Genomic DNA, 17,636 nt, shown 5'->3' with positions numbered 1-17,636 from the left:
ATCAATCTGAAAGACTGGTGACATACTAGAAAGTCAGTAAAAAGAGTTAGTCATTATCCAAAGCAACTTACTGTGCACTTACTGTGCATTTTTTATGGACAATCTGTTGGGAGAAACCCGGGGAAAGGTGCCCTCAAGAGCACAAAGGTAACTGTTCATGGTTTGTTCCTTGGAGGGCTTGACCAGCAACCATTTATGAGCTTTAGCCACTATGCCACACCCATAGTTAACAAGGTCTGCAATACTGCTTTATCAAGACAATGTGCTTCAGGGGGAATCTCTCTGCTCTGCAAATTGCTTTGTCTTAAAAGCTTCTACTAATGTACTACAAATCTACTGTAGGGATCAAGGGACTATGGGCTAAATGAGCTACTCAGGTTTGGCAAATAAACAAAGTGCCTCAGGTAGAATCATCAATTTGTGATCCTATAAACCTACATAGAGTTCATAATCACATCAGATACTTCCAAGACCTAATTCCAGGCATGCTCCATTGGTAAAATCTTGCATCAGACAAAATCTTGGGTATTTTGTAAATACACGCACCTCTTTAGCACGGCTGAGCCCCATCCACATTTTGAGGCGTCGCAGGAACAACTCCACCATCTCATAGTCCTGTAGGTCAACGGCTGGACGGTACAGTTCCGCCCTTGCCCGACGATAGTTCCTTAGCAATGCCGAGACCAAAAGCCACAGCAAAACGAGTCTGAGTAGAGTAAAGCTAATGTGGAAGATGAAACAGGAAGCAGAACAGGGGGAGGAGCCACTGTCTGGTCGCCATGACAACAGTCCACGCCCAATAGAGCCAAGTAACTTCAAGAAAGTAGAGCTAACAGTTCCGTAGCCCTCCATGACAGAGTGGAAAATCTAGAAGGAAAAAAAGAAAGTGCTTGTTTTAAGATTTTGCTAAACGTTTGGCAAACACTCTTCTGGACTAAATCCAGAAAAGAGCAGAAATTAGATTTATTGATCAGAACAGACTGCTTTTAACAGATATAAGATGTACAATAATGGTTCATAACTGACCCATTAAGTATTCTATGTGAGTGAGGGAGATAATTTAACAGCCTCTTACATCTGCTTCAACATTGTGCCAACATTTGTTGCACTTACTGTATGTAAACAGCCAAGAACTTCTTGGAATTTGGATTTAATAATTCAGGAAGAAGGAAAGGGTGGTGTGTTCGGATTCATGCACAAACACATTTGTAAATGTATGCACAGACATATACAACTCAACCCACAATACTTGAGTGGTTGTCAGGGTGTTGCTAAGTAGTTGCTTGGTCACTATTATGTGGTTGCTAAGGCACTCTAAAGTGATGGTTGCTTACTGGTCCAAAAGAGCCAACCCCCAATATGATATTATGGTCTCTATTAATTGTCTCTCCCTTAAAGTATATGTAATTTTGCACCTGCTTAAAAAAGCAAAAGCACAACTCTCCTCAAGCCGCATGATTTGAGCACAAATAGTGTGGAACAAGTTATGCCCTTATGTTTAATACATAAGGTTTGTGTATTTGATTAAATTTCTAACCCCCTGTATGAGTAATAGCAATAGTGACGCATGACTTAAACAACTAATAACAATACCCAGTCTTTGCAGCTGGTTTTACAGAAGGTCAAGCATACCAAGCTTTACCTCCCTCGGTAGGCAATTTGTAATGTGTAATTCAGCCAGCATCAAGGTCCTCAGACACTCAATTATGTACACAATTAAAAGACATGAACCTTTAGTTCAGATAAATCATAGAGTGCTTTTATAAACTCATGTCCTTTATGAATCTAATATATGTATTGAATTCTTCTCATTTCCTCTACATTAGTAGGAAATTTGGTTATGCATGCAGGTCATCAGGATAATCACGACTCAATGCGTTTTTTTTATATTGAAATAAAAATGTACTGGCTCATCTGTGAGCAGGACAGCAAGTCTTTGTGGTGTATCTAGAGGTATGGTTTTCAGGGTAATGTCGGCATACCTCCATGAAGGACGAACCACATCCAACAGGAGTAACTGCTATTGACGCAAGAGGAAGCTGTCTGAAATGGATGACCAGGTACTAACCCGGATTGTATTCAAAAAACATTAAACCACAGCTGCCCGACTCACTGCAGTATTAAATGCGCACCTCGACTCTCCCGTTTCCATCAAAACTGTTTGTTGGGAGTCAATATTCATGGTCGGGCTGCTATAGCCAAACCTTTGGTCACTCGTGCCAAAGCCAAATGTTTCATTGGTGCCAACAGTCAAATCTTGGGCTGTGGACAATGTGAAGCATGTATTGTTCTCTGATGAGTCCACCATCACTGTCCATCCCATATCTGTGGGAGTTACAACGTGGAGAAGCCCCAAAGAAGCTCAACACCCAGACTATTGCTGCCCAGAGTGAAAAATGGGGTGAAGCATCAGTGATGGTTTGGGCAGCGATATCATCATGTGCTTGATGGGCACATCACTGCCAATTACTACCGAACCATTCTGGAGGACCATGTGCACCTAAAGGTTCAAAAATTGTACCCTGAAGGGGGTGCCGTGTATCAGCAATACACACAGCAAGACTTGTGTTTGATGACCATGAAAGTGAATGGCCTGCAGAGTCACCACATCTGAATATTTTTGAGCCACTAAGGGGTGTTTTGGAGGAGCGAGATCATATAGTGACCCGGCCACTGTTCTGGAAGAGGAATGGGTCAAATCCCTCTGGCCTCTGACTTCCCAAGATGAAGTGATGCTGTAATGGCCGCAAAAGGAGGCCCTACACCATACTAATAAATGATTGTGGTCTAAAACCAGCTGTTTCAGTTGCATTGTCCAACCCCTGTAGTTTAAATCACATTGCAGATGGTGTGCAGCAGTGTGTGCGTGTCCTAACCAGGTGTCCAGTGTGTGAGTATGCCAACAGGAACACGAGAAGAGTGATGGCAACCGTCAGCATCTCCCAGAAAGATCTCCTCAGCGTCCTCCCGAAAACCCCCCATTCTCTCATGAAGCGCAGCTGGTGCGATGCCTAAACAGAGATAAATGAGGTGGGTGAAAAGTGATGCCTCACAGTAAAATGTATTTTCATACCATTAATTATTGCAGAATTAAATATTTAGTGTTGTCTGGCCTGAGAAGAGCATGAGGATGGAATTTATAACTTTGCGTCTGCAAAAAGTAGCATTCATTTAGTTGAAACTAACTTACAGCACATTTATTAGCAAGGCAATCTCACTGGAGTAGCCTGAAGTTAAGTGCCTTGCTCAAGGGCACAATGGCTCATTCTTCTAGTTATCAAGTCTGAAATTTACAGCTACACTAAGTACCTTTTTTTGGTCAGCGAACGTCCATAGAGCACTCAAATTTGGCAAACAGAAACTCAAGCATGCTTGCTTGACGCACAATAATGAGGTTCATTCTCACGTCACGCAAGCACGTTTGAGCTTCCGCAAGAACCAATGAGGTCTGCTCTCGCGAGTACGGTTTTGTGGAGAACCAATGAGGTTTGTTCTCAAGCAAGTACGGTTTAGCTTCCCTTTACCACATTTAAGGGCTCTATGTACTGTATGTTCATGTTCATATGTGAATAAAACCCTAAATTAGTATCTATTCATCACTTAAAACGATCGTGTCTCTTCAGAAGACTTGGATTAAACTGCTCGATTCATATGGATATCTTTTACAATCTTATTATGATCGTTTCTAAGCATCAGAGTTTTGAAGCAATGGACTTTTAATGGACAGAAATCTCTCAAGATTTTCATTTATTCGTGATAGTTTTAATGAAATCTATGGGATTGGAACTACGAGGGTGATTAAATGATGACAGAATTTTCATTTTTGGGTGAACTATCCCTTTAAGGAGTGGCATTCTGTAGCTCAAACTGAAAGCATTTGGCTAACAACACCAAAGTCATGTGTTGGATTCCCATTCGCTCACCTTGAGCACCAGCAGGAAGAGCAACGCCGCGCTCAGTTGGGTCAAAACCTGGTTCTGTTGGGCCAGAGGAAAGAAGTCTGTGAATGTGTCCTGTTGTTGTAGGAATGAGCCCCACTGGCGGGCGGACAGAACGGAGCGACTCAGGTGTAAAGAGACGACACAAATCGCCAACAGCAGACTGCAAACACTTGCTATATTCCACAAGCGCAGGAAGTAGCCAAGCCCCTGTTTCCGGACAATCACGCCCTCACGTACGGCGAAATAGATCACGAAGACCAGCAGGAGCAGCTGTGATAGAAAGAGAGAGCTTAATTAAGTAATATTTAGGAGGATCTGTAGACAGAAATGCAATATCATATACATAACTATGTTTTCAGTGGTGTATAAAGTAGGGCTGTCAAACGATTAATCGCGATTAATCGCATCCAAAATAAAAGTTTGTGTTTACATAATATATGTGTGTGTAGTGTGTATAATTATTTTGTATATATAAATACACACACATGCATGTATATATTTAAGAAAAATGTGTTATTCATATATAAAATATTTATATTTATATATAATATTAATTATGTATAAATATATATAAAATATATACATGCAAATATTTCTTAAATATATACATGCATGTGTGTGTATTTATATATACAAAATTATTATACACACTACACACACATATATTATGTAAACACAAACTTTTATTTTGGATGCGATTAATCGCGATTAATCATTTGACAGCCCTAGTATAAAGACCTTACATAATGAACGGTTATGTTTGTATTACCTTAGAATGAGCCGTTTCTATCAACACACACGCGGGTCCCCTTACATTGAAATGCGCTGTCATGTTTCTACTGCTAGCTAAAGTCAGCGAATAAAACACTGACACAATGATGAACGAGTAACAATAATATTCGCAATACCATCGTTTTACTCAATAATTAAGTAAATTTAATTTCTTAATTTATCTTTGTAAAGAAACCTCATTGCTTAACTGGCTACTCTTTTCCTGTCGGCCACCGTAACTTCTGTTGCTTGCAATTCGCACAAAAAAAAAATCACACACTGCACCTTTAACCTCTGCCTTCGTTAAGACGGCACAATAGAATTGATATAAATAATGGGATCCGTTTTGTGATTGGCTGACGGTTACCGTGAGGAACAGGGGCAGGTCCATGCCGTGACTGAGCATGTGGAGGCTGCAGGTTTTGAGGTCCAGACTCAACTGAGCGCGCTCAGATACTGGGAACTCCAGCAGGAACGAGAAGACGGCCAACAGATCGGTGTTGATGTTATAGACGGGAAACTCCACGAACAGAGCCCTCGTCCTGAACACAAACACATCAAACCTCAGATGTATGATTCACTCGGTCTTTCATTACTTTAATGGAAAATTAAATACTGTATCATTTGTGCCATGCAATAGTCATTTGCAAAATCAAAAAATAAAACAATTACGACATATAATTATGGAAATACTAGAAATGGAAGCTGACAGAATGTTTATTTTTAAACCACAACTTCAATGTATCGCTACTTTTAAAAAAGAATCACTACTTTTTCAGAAAATCGCTACTTTTTTCAAAAAGAATAATGTAACAAAATAATAATGTAACAAATGTATAATAACACTGTAATAAATGTATAATTACATTGTAACAAACGTATAATTACATTGTAATAAATGTATAATAACACTTTAATAAATGTATAATTACACTAATAAATGTATAATTAAATTGTAATGTATAATTACATTGTAACAAATGTGTAATAACACTGTAATAAACGTATAATTACATTGTAATAAATGTATAATAACACTTTAATAAATGTATAATTACACTGTAATAAATGTATAATTACACTGTAGTAAACGTATAATTACATTGTAATAAACGTATAATTACATTGTGATAAATGTGTAATAACACTGTAATAAATGTATAATTACACTGTAATAAATGTATAATTACACTGTAGTAAACGTATAATTACATTGTAATAAACGTATAATTACATTGTGATAAATGTGTAATAACACTGTAATAAATGTATAATAACACTGTAATAAATGTATAATAACACTGTAAACCACAATTTTTAAACCACAACTCTAATGTGTGCTTTTACGGATATATTTAACGATATCTTTTAACGATATCTCAAACTCGGCACTGCAAAATAATGTTTTTTCTTTGTTTGTTTTTACAAATAATTATATTTATATAATTTATATGGACTAAAGATATATAAAAAAGATTATATAGTTATATCTAAAAAAATGATCATATTATATAATGTCAATTGTCAATTTGGTTGGTTAATAAAAATTGATTGGTTAATAAAAACAAACAATTGAATTAAAAAAATGAAATGTTAATAGGCTAGTAATTAGAAATGATGATTTTTTTTCAACATGATTGATAATTGGTAATGATGTTTTTGCTTTAATAATTTTTATAAATATTAATATTGATATATTTGCTAAAAACTAAGCAAATAAATCAATATTAATATTTATAAATATGATTAAATGCTTATATTTAATGTTTGTATTTATGCATATTAACATTAATAAATATTAATATAAAACAACTAAATGTTCATTTTATTAATGTTGACATCAATATTGAGTTGAATATGGTCAATATGCATACTATTAATATCGAAAACACTGATGATAACAATATAAATAATATTAATAAACTGAATTAATAATTAATTATAATTAAAAACAAATAATATAATTGAAAATATAAAATGTTAAGAGACTGTTAATTAGAAATTATGAAAAAAGTAAGTTATTTTCCTATACTGATAATTGATTTTTTATTTTTTGCTCAATTTTAAGAAGCAAATTGTTGTATATACGTTCATACAGCTTATGACCGATGAAACTGATAAAGTAAATAAACACTATAAATCAACTTCCCTCCAAAATGACTTCCTCTCTTCTGTCTTTTGTTGATTACTGATTAGCATGTATTGGATGTATCTCTCTCTCTCAGTGTGTGGGTGTGTACTCACAGCGGGTCGAGCCACTGGTGTGTGTTGAGTTGTTTGACCAGAGCTCTGGAGTCCTGCATCTTCCTGCTGAGATCCTGTACGAATCCAGCACTGCTGTAGACAGACACCTGCCCCCAGTGCCACACACTGCACACACTGCACGCACGCACACACACACACACACACACACACACACACACACACACACACACACACACACACACACACACACACACACACACACACACACACACACACACACACGTCAAACCTTCATGAGAATCTCAGTGACATGTGGACGAGGCTCCTGAGCAGAGGTGAAAACATAGCCAGCCTCTGAAGCAGAAGACCTGATCCAAGATCAGCCTGGGTCATAAAGCATTCATCTATTCATCATTATAGAACAGGCAGACACTGATCCAGGAGCTGTTTATTTGACCCTTGCATTTCAGGAAATAATGCACCAAACAATGAGATCAAAAAACATTTTTGAAGTGGTGTGATGCAATGACTTTAATCTTTTAGAAAACGCATCCACCCTAGAATGAGATTCCCAAGCCTTTAGTAAGAATGGAAGCCACAATCGAGGCTGTTATTTATTTATACACAGCTGTCATGTGACTCTTACCCGCTGCTCTGAGCTGTGCTGATACTCCAGTTCTGCACCAATCCCGAGGCTGACTCCGCCCACCCGGCAGGGGCGCACCCAAACCACGAGGATGCTGGGAAATAGCCACTGATGGGGCATTCTGGAAGACAGCGAGGAAAGAAAGATCATGATGCGACAGTAGTGCGTCCGTTTCTTATGTTTCCTAAGAATGTGTGTCCGCAAAACTTTAAATTCACTTTGTATGTATTATTATCTCTGCTTATGAAGCTGTTACTCATCTGACTTGTGTGTGTGTGTGTGTGTGTGTGTGTGTGAGTGAGTGTGTGTGTGTGTGTATGCGTGCGTGCGTGTGTGTGTGTGTGTGTGAGTAAGTGAGTGTGTGAGTAAGTGAGTGAGTGTTTGTGTGTGTGTGTGTGAGAGTAAGTGAGTGAGTGAGTGAGTGAGTGTGTGTGTGTGTGTGTGTGTGTGTGTGTGTGTGTGTGTGTGAGTAAGTGAGTGAGTGAGTGTGTGTGTGTGTGTGTGTGTGTGTGTGAGTAAGTGAGTGAGTGCGTGAGTGAGTGTGTGTGTGTGTGTAAGTAAGGTGTGTGTGTATGTGTGTGTGTGTGTGTGTGTGTGTGAGTAAGTGTGTGTGTGTGTGTGTGTGTGTGTGTGTGTGTCTGAATGAAGCGATCTGTGTCTCAGTCTGAAATCATCACTGCTGGAATGCTCTTATTTTTCTGTGGAAGATGAAATCTGTGTGTGCTGATCTCTCAATAACGACTGAACACTCACACACATTCTCTGGTGTGAATCCTGGATCAGAGGTCCAGCAAAGATAATAAAACCATGAAAGAGCCATTTTACATATATAATGCTTTCATGAAAGCAGAAAATTCTGTTTGCTAATTCAGCCTTTGCTCAGAAGCTATTGCATTAATTTCTTATTACCAATGTTTTTTCCAATAATAATAATGAGTGCTGGAAGTTAAACTCCAGTGTTATGTTTATAGTTTATATTTTATATTATTTATAAATATTTGTAAATAAACTAAACATGTTAAGTGTGTTTCTGTGCCGGTCGAGGTGTACCTGGCTGCGCTCTCAGCTGTCGGAGACGAGGTCGACCAATCAGCAGGCTTCCCGTCTTCTCCATCAGGACCCGCCCATCCAGTAACCGTGGTAACAGGGAGTCCGAGAGCCACGCCCACACATCCTCACGACTGCAGACAGAAGACCCGACAAGTTAGAGACACGTGTGTGTGTGTGTCGCTCAGAGACTCGTAGTGTGAATCCACCGGTTGAACACACTACGTCAACAAACTGTCAGCTCTGATCTGATTCATCAACACACAAACACACATCCACACGAGTTTGAGTCTGACCTGACTGAGAGGAAGTGAAGTGTTGAAGTGTTCTGTGAGGAAGTGATCCTGAGTGTGTATGTGTGTGAGAGTGTGTGTTCATGTTTATATTGTGTGTGAGTGAGTGAATGAGTGAGTGTTTGTGCGTGCCTGCGTGCGTGTGTGCGTGCGAGTGAGTGAGTGTTTGTGCGTGCGTGTGTGTGTGAGTGTTTGTGTGTGTTTTGTACCTGCTGATGTTGTTGAAGTGTTCTGTGAGGAAGTGATCCTGCAGTTGAGTGTGTATGTGTGTAAGTGTGTGTGTGTGTGTGAGTGGGTGAGTGTACCTGCTGATGTTGTTGAAGTGTTCTGTGAGGAAGTGATCCTGCAGTTGAGTATGTGTGTGTGTGTGTGTGTGAGTTTGTGTGCACGTGCGTGTGTGCGTGCATGTGTGTGTGAGTGTTTGTGCGTGCGTGTATGTGTGTGTGAGTTTGTGCGTGCGTGTGTGTGTTTGAGTGTGTGAGTGTACCTGCTGATGTTGTTGAAGTGTTCTGTGAGGACGTGATCCTGCAGTTGAGTGTGTGTATGTGTGTAAGTGTGTATGTGTGTAAGTGTGTGTGTGTGTGTGTTTTGTACCTGCTGATGTTGTTGAAGTGTTCTGTGAGGAAGTGATCCTGCAGTTGAGTGTGTATGTGTGTAAGTGTGTGTGTGTGTGTGTGTGTGTGTGTGTGTGTGTGTGTGAGTGTACCTGCTGATGTTGTTGAAGTGTTCTGTGAGGAAGTGATCCTGCAGTTGAGTGTGTGTGTGTGTGTGTAAGTGTGTGTGTGTGTGTGTGTGTGTGAGTGTACCTGCTGATGTTGTTGAAGTGTTCTGTGAGGAAGTGATCCTGCAGTTGAGTGTGTGTGTGTGTGTGAGTGTACCTGCTGATGTTGTTGAAGTGTTCTGTGAGGAAGTGATCCTGCAGTTGAGTGTGTATGTGTGTAAGTGTGTGTGTGTGTGTGTGTGTGTGTGTGAGTGTACCTGCTGATGTTGTTGAAGTGTTCTGTGAGGACGTGATCCTGCAGTTGAGTGTGTGTATGTGTGTAAGTGTGTATGTGTGTAAGTGTGTGTGTGTGTGTGTTTTGTACCTGCTGATGTTGTTGAAGTGTTCTGTGAGGAAGTGATCCTGCAGTTGAGTGTGTATGTGTGTAAGTGTGTGTGTGTGTGTGTGTGTGTGTGTGTGTGTGTGTGTGAGTGTTTTGTACCTGCTGATGTTGTTGAAGTGTTCTGTGAGGAAGTGATCCTGCAGTTGAGTGTGTGTGTGTGTGTGAGTGTACCTGCTGATGTTGTTGAAGTGTTCTGTGAGGAAGTGATCCTGCAGTTGAGTGTGTATGTGTGTAAGTGTGTGTGTGTGTGTGTGTGTGTGTGTGTGTGAGTGTACCTGCTGATGTTGTTGAAGTGTTCTGTGAGGACGTGATCCTGCAGTTGAGTGTGTGTGTGTGTGTGCGTGTGTGTGTGTGTGTGTGTGTGTGTGAGTGTGTACCTGCTGATGTTGTTGAAGTGTTCTGTGAGGAAGTGATCCTGGAGTTGAGTGTGTATGTGTGTAAGTGTGTGTGTGTGTGTGTGAGTGTGAGAGTGTGCGTGTGTGTGTGTGTGTGTGTGAGTGTACCTGCTGATGTTGTTGAAGTGTTCTGTGAGGAAGTGATCCTGCAGTTGAGTGTGTATGTGTGTAAGTGTGTGTGTGTGTGTGTGTGTGTGTGTGTGTGAGTGTACCTGCTGATGTTGTTGAAGTGTTCTGTGAGGACGTGATCCTGCAGTTGAGTGTGTGTGTGTGTGTGCGTGTGTGTGTGTGTGTGTGTGTGTGTGAGTGTGTACCTGCTGATGTTGTTGAAGTGTTCTGTGAGGAAGTGATCCTGGAGTTGAGTGTGTATGTGTGTAAGTGTGTGTGTGTGTGTGTGTGTGAGTGTGAGAGTGTGCGTGTGTGTGTGTGTGTGTGTGAGTGTACCTGCTGATGTTGTTGAAGTGTTCTGTGAGGAAGTGATCCTGCAGTTGAGTGTGAAGTCGCAGGCGATGGGCGTCTTTGGTCGAGTCTGAGTAGTTGAGCAGTAAAACCACCAGCAGGAACAGCATGTAGAGCAGGAAACCCTGTCAAAACACCTCTATTATTCAAACACACACTCCTTCACATCACAGAACGTCAAGCATGTCAATCTGGATAGAAACACGTCATTCACAGCTGAGACAGTCTAATGAGGAGAAGAACAGCCAATCAGAGTGCAGATCTCTAAACCACGACCTGGTAATTAATGGATCCCAGTATGAATGGCGGCTGTCAGGCATGATAAAGACAGCTTTATAATATGGGCGAATGGGGAAGATATTTTAAAAACCGGTTTTCAAGCTAACAAAGGACTATAGCGTAATGACCAATCAATCAACTCGGAAACGAACCCTTATCCCTCTGGTGCTCTTCGCGTGTCCGTCAAAAACGACCGAAATTAATTATTTTTATTTCAATGAAATGAATGCACTATATTTTAGTTCAATAATGTTTTTTATTTAATATTTTGTATTTTTAGGGGATTTTATGGTAGTCAATTATATTTACGCTGTATTTATAATTTATTATAAATGATAATATTTATATTTTAATTTTCAACTTAAACCGTCTTAAATCTTGAATGCTTTAGAGCACAGACTAGTTTAATCTCTTTTCAAAGACGACACTTGGCAGATTATTGCTGAAGTGAAAAAAGTTTTAAAAAGTCAACAAAAAAAAGTTACAGAAAAAGTTGTTTATTGTTATGAAAAATGAAACATATATTTTTTATATGAAATATATATTTTCAAAAACATGTTTTACTCTAAAACTATGAGAAAATCAATAAATCTAAAAAATTTGAGCCTGATGTCTCAAAAGATGAGCTTTCAGTCAGATTTAGTTTGGCTGCAGTACCAACAGTTTCCACTAGATGAAAGTCGTCTTCCATTCATTTCCAATGCGCTCATTTTTGACCGCGAGGAGCACAAGTGTGACTATTTTTTTCAGGACCATTTAACCTGTTCGAATCATGGCCATGATTTTTTGTTGTGTTCACATAGCCAAAGTGCCAAAACCTTTACGAAGTTTCGTATCATTCCAATAAAAAATAAATAAAAAAAAGTTACATTTTTCGGTCATAAATGGCCGAGGAGCAGCGGTGTCGGCTGCATTGCATCAGACTGCTCTAGCACTGGCTGTCGTACCTTCAGCATGGTGTGTAGCAGGCGGACTTTACGCGCTTCTTCTCTGGCCTGTGAGAGAGCGAACCCCTGCGGCGGCCGAACCCGCGGGATTCGCTGAACGACCCGCTCCACACGAGGACAGTCCACCAGCACGTCCTGCTCTTCTGCTCTCAGACGCCCCGCCACCAGAGAGAAGTACACACCCTCTGACAACACCTGCACACACACACACACACAGGCACACACACACACACAGGCACACACACACATGCACACACACACAGGCACACAGACACAGGCACACAGACACACACACACACACACACACACACACACACACACACGAGAATCAGCCAACACATCTGGATTTGAAACAGGAATATGTGGGCATTTTTACTCCTGGTCTAAAAAAAAACTAAAAAAATAACAATTCCTAACCCAATTTTTACAATGTTTTATTATTTCAGTGTTTATTTTATATTCAAACAAATATCATCAATTTATAAGATCAATAATATTAACAAGTATCAGAATTAATTATACATCATAATTAAAAACTAATTATAATCAATTAATATATTTACTAACTCGCTATGTTCATATATATGAACTTAAAAATGAATATTAATTTAAAATGACAAATTTTGACAAGATTTTTGCTCGCCAGTCATCTCAAAAGAAATAACTAAAACTTACTTCACTTAGTGTTTATTGATGTCATCAACATGAGTAAATGCTAATATTTATGAATATTTACATTGGAGAATATTAAAATCAAAATAATTAAACATTCATATTTTGTTAATATTCAAACTGATAACAATATTCATAATTAACAATATCAATAATATAAATACAAATAATCAAACTTAATTATACCTTATAATTATAACTAACTATGAATTAAAAAACATTATACATTTAAATAATAATAATAATCCAAATGTGTTAATATTAGGGCCGGGACTTTAACGCGTTAATTAAGATTAATTAATTACAGACTTTAAGGCGTTAATTAATTACACAAAAAAATATTTTTAATCGCACTTATTTTTGCACCGCGGAACGTTTCTCACTGGATGAGTTTCGGCGGACCGATTATACTGGCGCACCAACTAGCGTTCATGATGAAGAAGCTGACGAGATCGCTTTGGTTGGCCGGTGGCTGGGAAATGTTGTTACAAGAAACGAACGGATGGACGCGTCGATAAGAGCATGGTTGTGTGCAAGCTATGCAACAAGGAATTCGCTATTGCTATTAGTGTAGTGTAGCAATATGCTATTGCTACACTTAATGGCAAAAATTGCACTGGTCTGCTGGACTTGGTTGAACAAAAATAAACAATATTTTGTTGCTTAAGCTTATGTATGCAGTCATTATTCAATGGTATACTAAAAATCCATGTGAAAAAAATTACTTCTCACAGTTCTCAGGTCAAATATTTATGCGATTAAAATGCGATTAATTTCGATTAATTAATTACAAAGCCTCTAATTAATTAGATTATTTTTTTAATCGAGTCCCGGCCCTAGTTAATATGTATTACTATGAAGTTTGAAATTATATTAATATTACTCGTCGAGACAAACTTTGACAAGATGTTCGATGTTGACAAACTGAACCAAGTTCAACGAAGATGAGCACTAATTATTTGACATATCATATATCGATTCGATTTTTATTCTTTCTGCGTACATAAGCGTTCATAAATCCGCCAACGCTGGTTATAGCTGGGCTTTACCTTCAGCGGTTCGAGAATGAGGAAAGACGACAGGAAGCTGACAATGCTGGAGATCAGCCACATCAGAGCCACGCCCTCGCTGAAGCTCCGCCCCAACCACATCGATAGGCTGGCGGACAGGATAAGCCCCGCCCAGCTGGCCCACAGAGCAGCCAATCCGCATAGAGGAGGAAGCGGTCTGGGCTTACACACATCCATCACCACTGTGTGTGTGTGTGAGAGAGAGAGGAGTTCAGCTGTGTTTGTGTCTCTCTCTGAGGTAAAGTGGATTTAGGTGTGTGTGTGAGTGTGTGTGTGTGCGTGTGTGTGTGTAAGAGAGAGAGAGAGAGAGAGAGAGAGAGAGAGAGAGAGAGAGAGAGAGAGAGAGAGAGAGAGAGAGAGAGAGAGAGAGAGAGAGAGAGAGAGAGAGAGGAGTTCCGCTGTGTTTGTGTCTCTCTGAGGTAAAGTGGATTTAGGTGTGTGTGTGTGTGTGTGTGTGTGTGTGTGTGTGTGTGTACCTGTGCGTGAAGTAAAGGCAGTTTTGGGTGGGTCTCGTCTAAAGGCCGCACACGGGACAGGTTCATTCATCTTTTGCAGCAGAATCACTTCTGTCTTATCCCCAAATATACTGGAGCTAAACACACAAACACAACTTTTATTCAGCAAGGATTTATCAAATTGATCAAAAGTGACAGCAAAGACGTTTATAATGTTACAAAAGAACAAAAAACAAGATGAGCGATAATGAACAACGACCAAATTTAAGATGAATCTGATTTCATTGTTCCTTATTTTATATACTTTCTATTTTTTTTATATTTTATTTGAACTATTTTATTGTCTGGACTTTACTACGACTGTGTATCTGGAATCTGGAATTTCCCTGTCGATATATATATTTTTTTCAATCTTATATTGAAAATATTTTCTATGCTATTTAATACTTTTTTGTGACCTTACATTTCCCACATAATGACTTTAAGGCATTTGACTGGTTTTGAAGGATCCACAGACACTGAAAGGCTGAGACTTACAGATCGCCCACGTCACTGTCCGTCTGAGACAGCAACTGTCCATCGGCCAGAATGCGCTTGATTAGATCCTCATCTGTCAATCAAAGTCGGCAGCCAATCAACAACCACCTCTATTCGTCTGACACATGCACTAAGTATGCAAGTATAGAAGTAATATGCATAAGTGTACTATGGCAGAGGAGAGAAGAGTAAAGTGACCTGAGGAAGAGAAGTATTTGTTCCTGTGGCTGTTGTCACACACGGTGTCGTCCTCGTCCAGACTGAAGGCGATGTCCACCCCCAGGTGTCTGCTGCCCTGACCTCTCTTGAGGCGGGGGGGAAACACCGGCCCCATCTCCACTGACGGGTCGGTCAACACATCTGGCCAATCACAGTCAGGAATACTCCACCGCTGAAGACTGAGGAGCAGGGCCAGAGATTCACTCCGTTTCTCAATTCTCTCTCTCTCTCTCTCTCTCTCTCTCTCTCTCTCTCTCTCTCTCTCTCTCTCTCTCTCTCTCTCTCACACACACACACACACACACACACACAAACTCACACTGACACACTCACTCACTCAAACTCTCACTCTCTCACACACACACACACACACACACACACACACACACACACACTGACACACTCAAACCTACACACACACACACACACACACACAAATTCACACTGACACACTCAAACCTACACACACACACAAATTCACACTGACACACTCAAACCTACACACACACACACACACACACACACACACACACACACACACACACACACACACACACACACACACACACACTGACACACACTCAAACTCACACTGACACACACACAAACTCACACTGACACACTCACAAACTCACACTGACACACTCACTCAAACTGACACACATACACACACACACACACACACACACTCACTCACTCACTCACTCAAACTCTCACTCTCTCTCACACACACAAATTCACACTGACACACTCAAACCCACACACACACAAACTCACACAGACACACACTCAAACTCTCTCACACACACACACACACACACACACACACTCTCTCACACACACACACACACACAATTTCACACTGACACACTCAAACCTACACACACACACACACACACACTCAAACTCACACAGACACACATTCAAACTCACACTGACACACACACTTAAACTCACAGACACACACACTCACTCAGTATTTGATTCACTTGTTGTTCATTATCTCTTGAATTGACTCACAATGAATCGCTCAGTGATTCATTCACACTGATTCATTCACACTGACTCGTTCAGTCATTCATTGACTCTTTGATTCACTTACAGTCATTAATTCATTCACTTTTTGATTCATTCGCTCACTAAATCACTCACTGATTCAGGTTTCATTTGCTTAGGATTTCATTCTCATTTATTAAAATCGTTTATTTAGCCACTCAGTTGTTTTTTCTCTTCTACTGTTTATTTTATACATTTTTACCCACTACCTATGCATTATTCAACATTGTTAAAAAATTTTAATACACAAAAAAACCCCACACAAATTATACATTATTCAACATCAGTTTATTTATTCATAAAGTAACACCCAGTGTTACTTTAGTATTATTTATATAATACTGTAGTATTTATTAATATTTGGCTATATATATCCTAACTGTTTATTTAGATATTTTCAGTGAAATAAAATAAGTTTATGTTTCTTGATATTTTATTTCATTTCAGATAACTTTATTTCAAGCAACAGAAATGTTATTTATTGTTTTAGTTTCAGCTTCAGATAACTATGGTCGGATGTAAAGGATGTTTTATCATTCTGCAGGTCTGGCTTTAACGAGCTGAGTGTGTGTCGGTAACCATGGCGACCTGACGACCTCACGCTTACCTCTTAGTGGAAGGAGTGGGCAAGTCAATGTTGGTCTCTTCTGAGTACGTCTGCAGTGTGTGTGTGTGTGTGAGAGAGAGAGAGAGAGAGAGAGAGAGAGAGAGAGAGAGAGAGTTATTCTTCTGCAGGAACACAATAGACTCAGCATCTGAGCTCATACCGATGTACTTCACAGTTCACAGTTCAATCTAAATTAAGACTATGAAGATGACAAAAAACACCTTTCAAGATGCAGACATTAATTTCCTGACCATATGATTTCGTTTTTCCTCGTAGAGCACCAGAGAGGAATAGAATAAATCAGCTATGACTTTGAGAAACATGACGAGAAGGTCTCCGTGAAGGTTTCTCTCGGTTCATGTGCAGCCTGATATGCATTTCAATGTGCACCTCATGAAAGGTGCGAGAGAAAAACATATGGGTCTCGGTCAGAATGAAAAATAATAAACATATTGTATTTTCCCTTTGAATAAAAAAATAAGACGTGCATCAAAGTCTCTCGGTTCTGATCCCAGTGTTCAGTCGAGCTCTTTAACACTGTTATACTGCAGTCGTCTCACAGAACTACGCCAGGAGGTGTTATTACATTATATAAACATCGTAGCAATTATTATAATCAGTGTGTGGAGACAGAATTACTACAATGAGATTCTAACGAGAATCATCAATCAGTGTTGTGACCCAGTACATGACTATTTTACAGTATTATATACTGTGATATATATATACCAAATATGATCAAGATTTATGATCAAATATAGAATATTATAGTTATATTATAGAATTTATAGTTATAGAATATTCAAAAAGAAAATATGATATATAACATAAGATAACTTTTTAATAAATAAGAAAATAATTAGATAAATAATTAGATTTTTTATAAAAATAAACAAATCGAAATAAATAAATAAAATAACAAATATAAAAACAC

General features: G+C 39.2%; 1 protein-coding gene across 1 annotated transcript in view; it reads right to left on the bottom strand.

Annotated features, from left to right (window-relative positions):
• The window catches only part of pkd1a (polycystic kidney disease 1a), a 103,620-nt gene that overhangs the window by 2,227 nt on the left and 83,757 nt on the right, over positions 1-17,636 (bottom strand). The window contains exons 34-47 of the mRNA XM_056234324.1: positions 16,703-16,752; positions 15,019-15,218; positions 14,821-14,893; positions 14,305-14,420; positions 13,808-14,010; positions 12,087-12,281; positions 10,846-10,985; positions 8,614-8,744; positions 7,564-7,684; positions 6,957-7,082; positions 5,080-5,254; positions 3,924-4,211; positions 2,877-3,011; positions 547-867 (exon numbers count right to left, since the gene is read on the bottom strand). Of these exons, the coding sequence (XP_056090299.1) occupies positions 547-867; positions 2,877-3,011; positions 3,924-4,211; positions 5,080-5,254; positions 6,957-7,082; positions 7,564-7,684; positions 8,614-8,744; positions 10,846-10,985; positions 12,087-12,281; positions 13,808-14,010; positions 14,305-14,420; positions 14,821-14,893; positions 15,019-15,218; positions 16,703-16,752 (2,274 nt within the window). The remainder of the gene's footprint in view (positions 1-546; positions 868-2,876; positions 3,012-3,923; positions 4,212-5,079; positions 5,255-6,956; positions 7,083-7,563; positions 7,685-8,613; positions 8,745-10,845; positions 10,986-12,086; positions 12,282-13,807; positions 14,011-14,304; positions 14,421-14,820; positions 14,894-15,018; positions 15,219-16,702; positions 16,753-17,636) is intronic.

The sequence above is a fragment of the Rhinichthys klamathensis genome, unplaced genomic scaffold (genome assembly GCF_029890125.1).
Source record: "Rhinichthys klamathensis goyatoka isolate OS25496 unplaced genomic scaffold, OSU_Roscu_1.1 h1tg000393l_1, whole genome shotgun sequence".
Taxonomy (NCBI): Eukaryota; Metazoa; Chordata; class Actinopteri; order Cypriniformes; family Leuciscidae; genus Rhinichthys; species Rhinichthys klamathensis.
The sequence above is the reverse complement of the archived record's forward strand: the minus strand, read 5'-3'. Positions and strand labels throughout refer to the sequence as shown.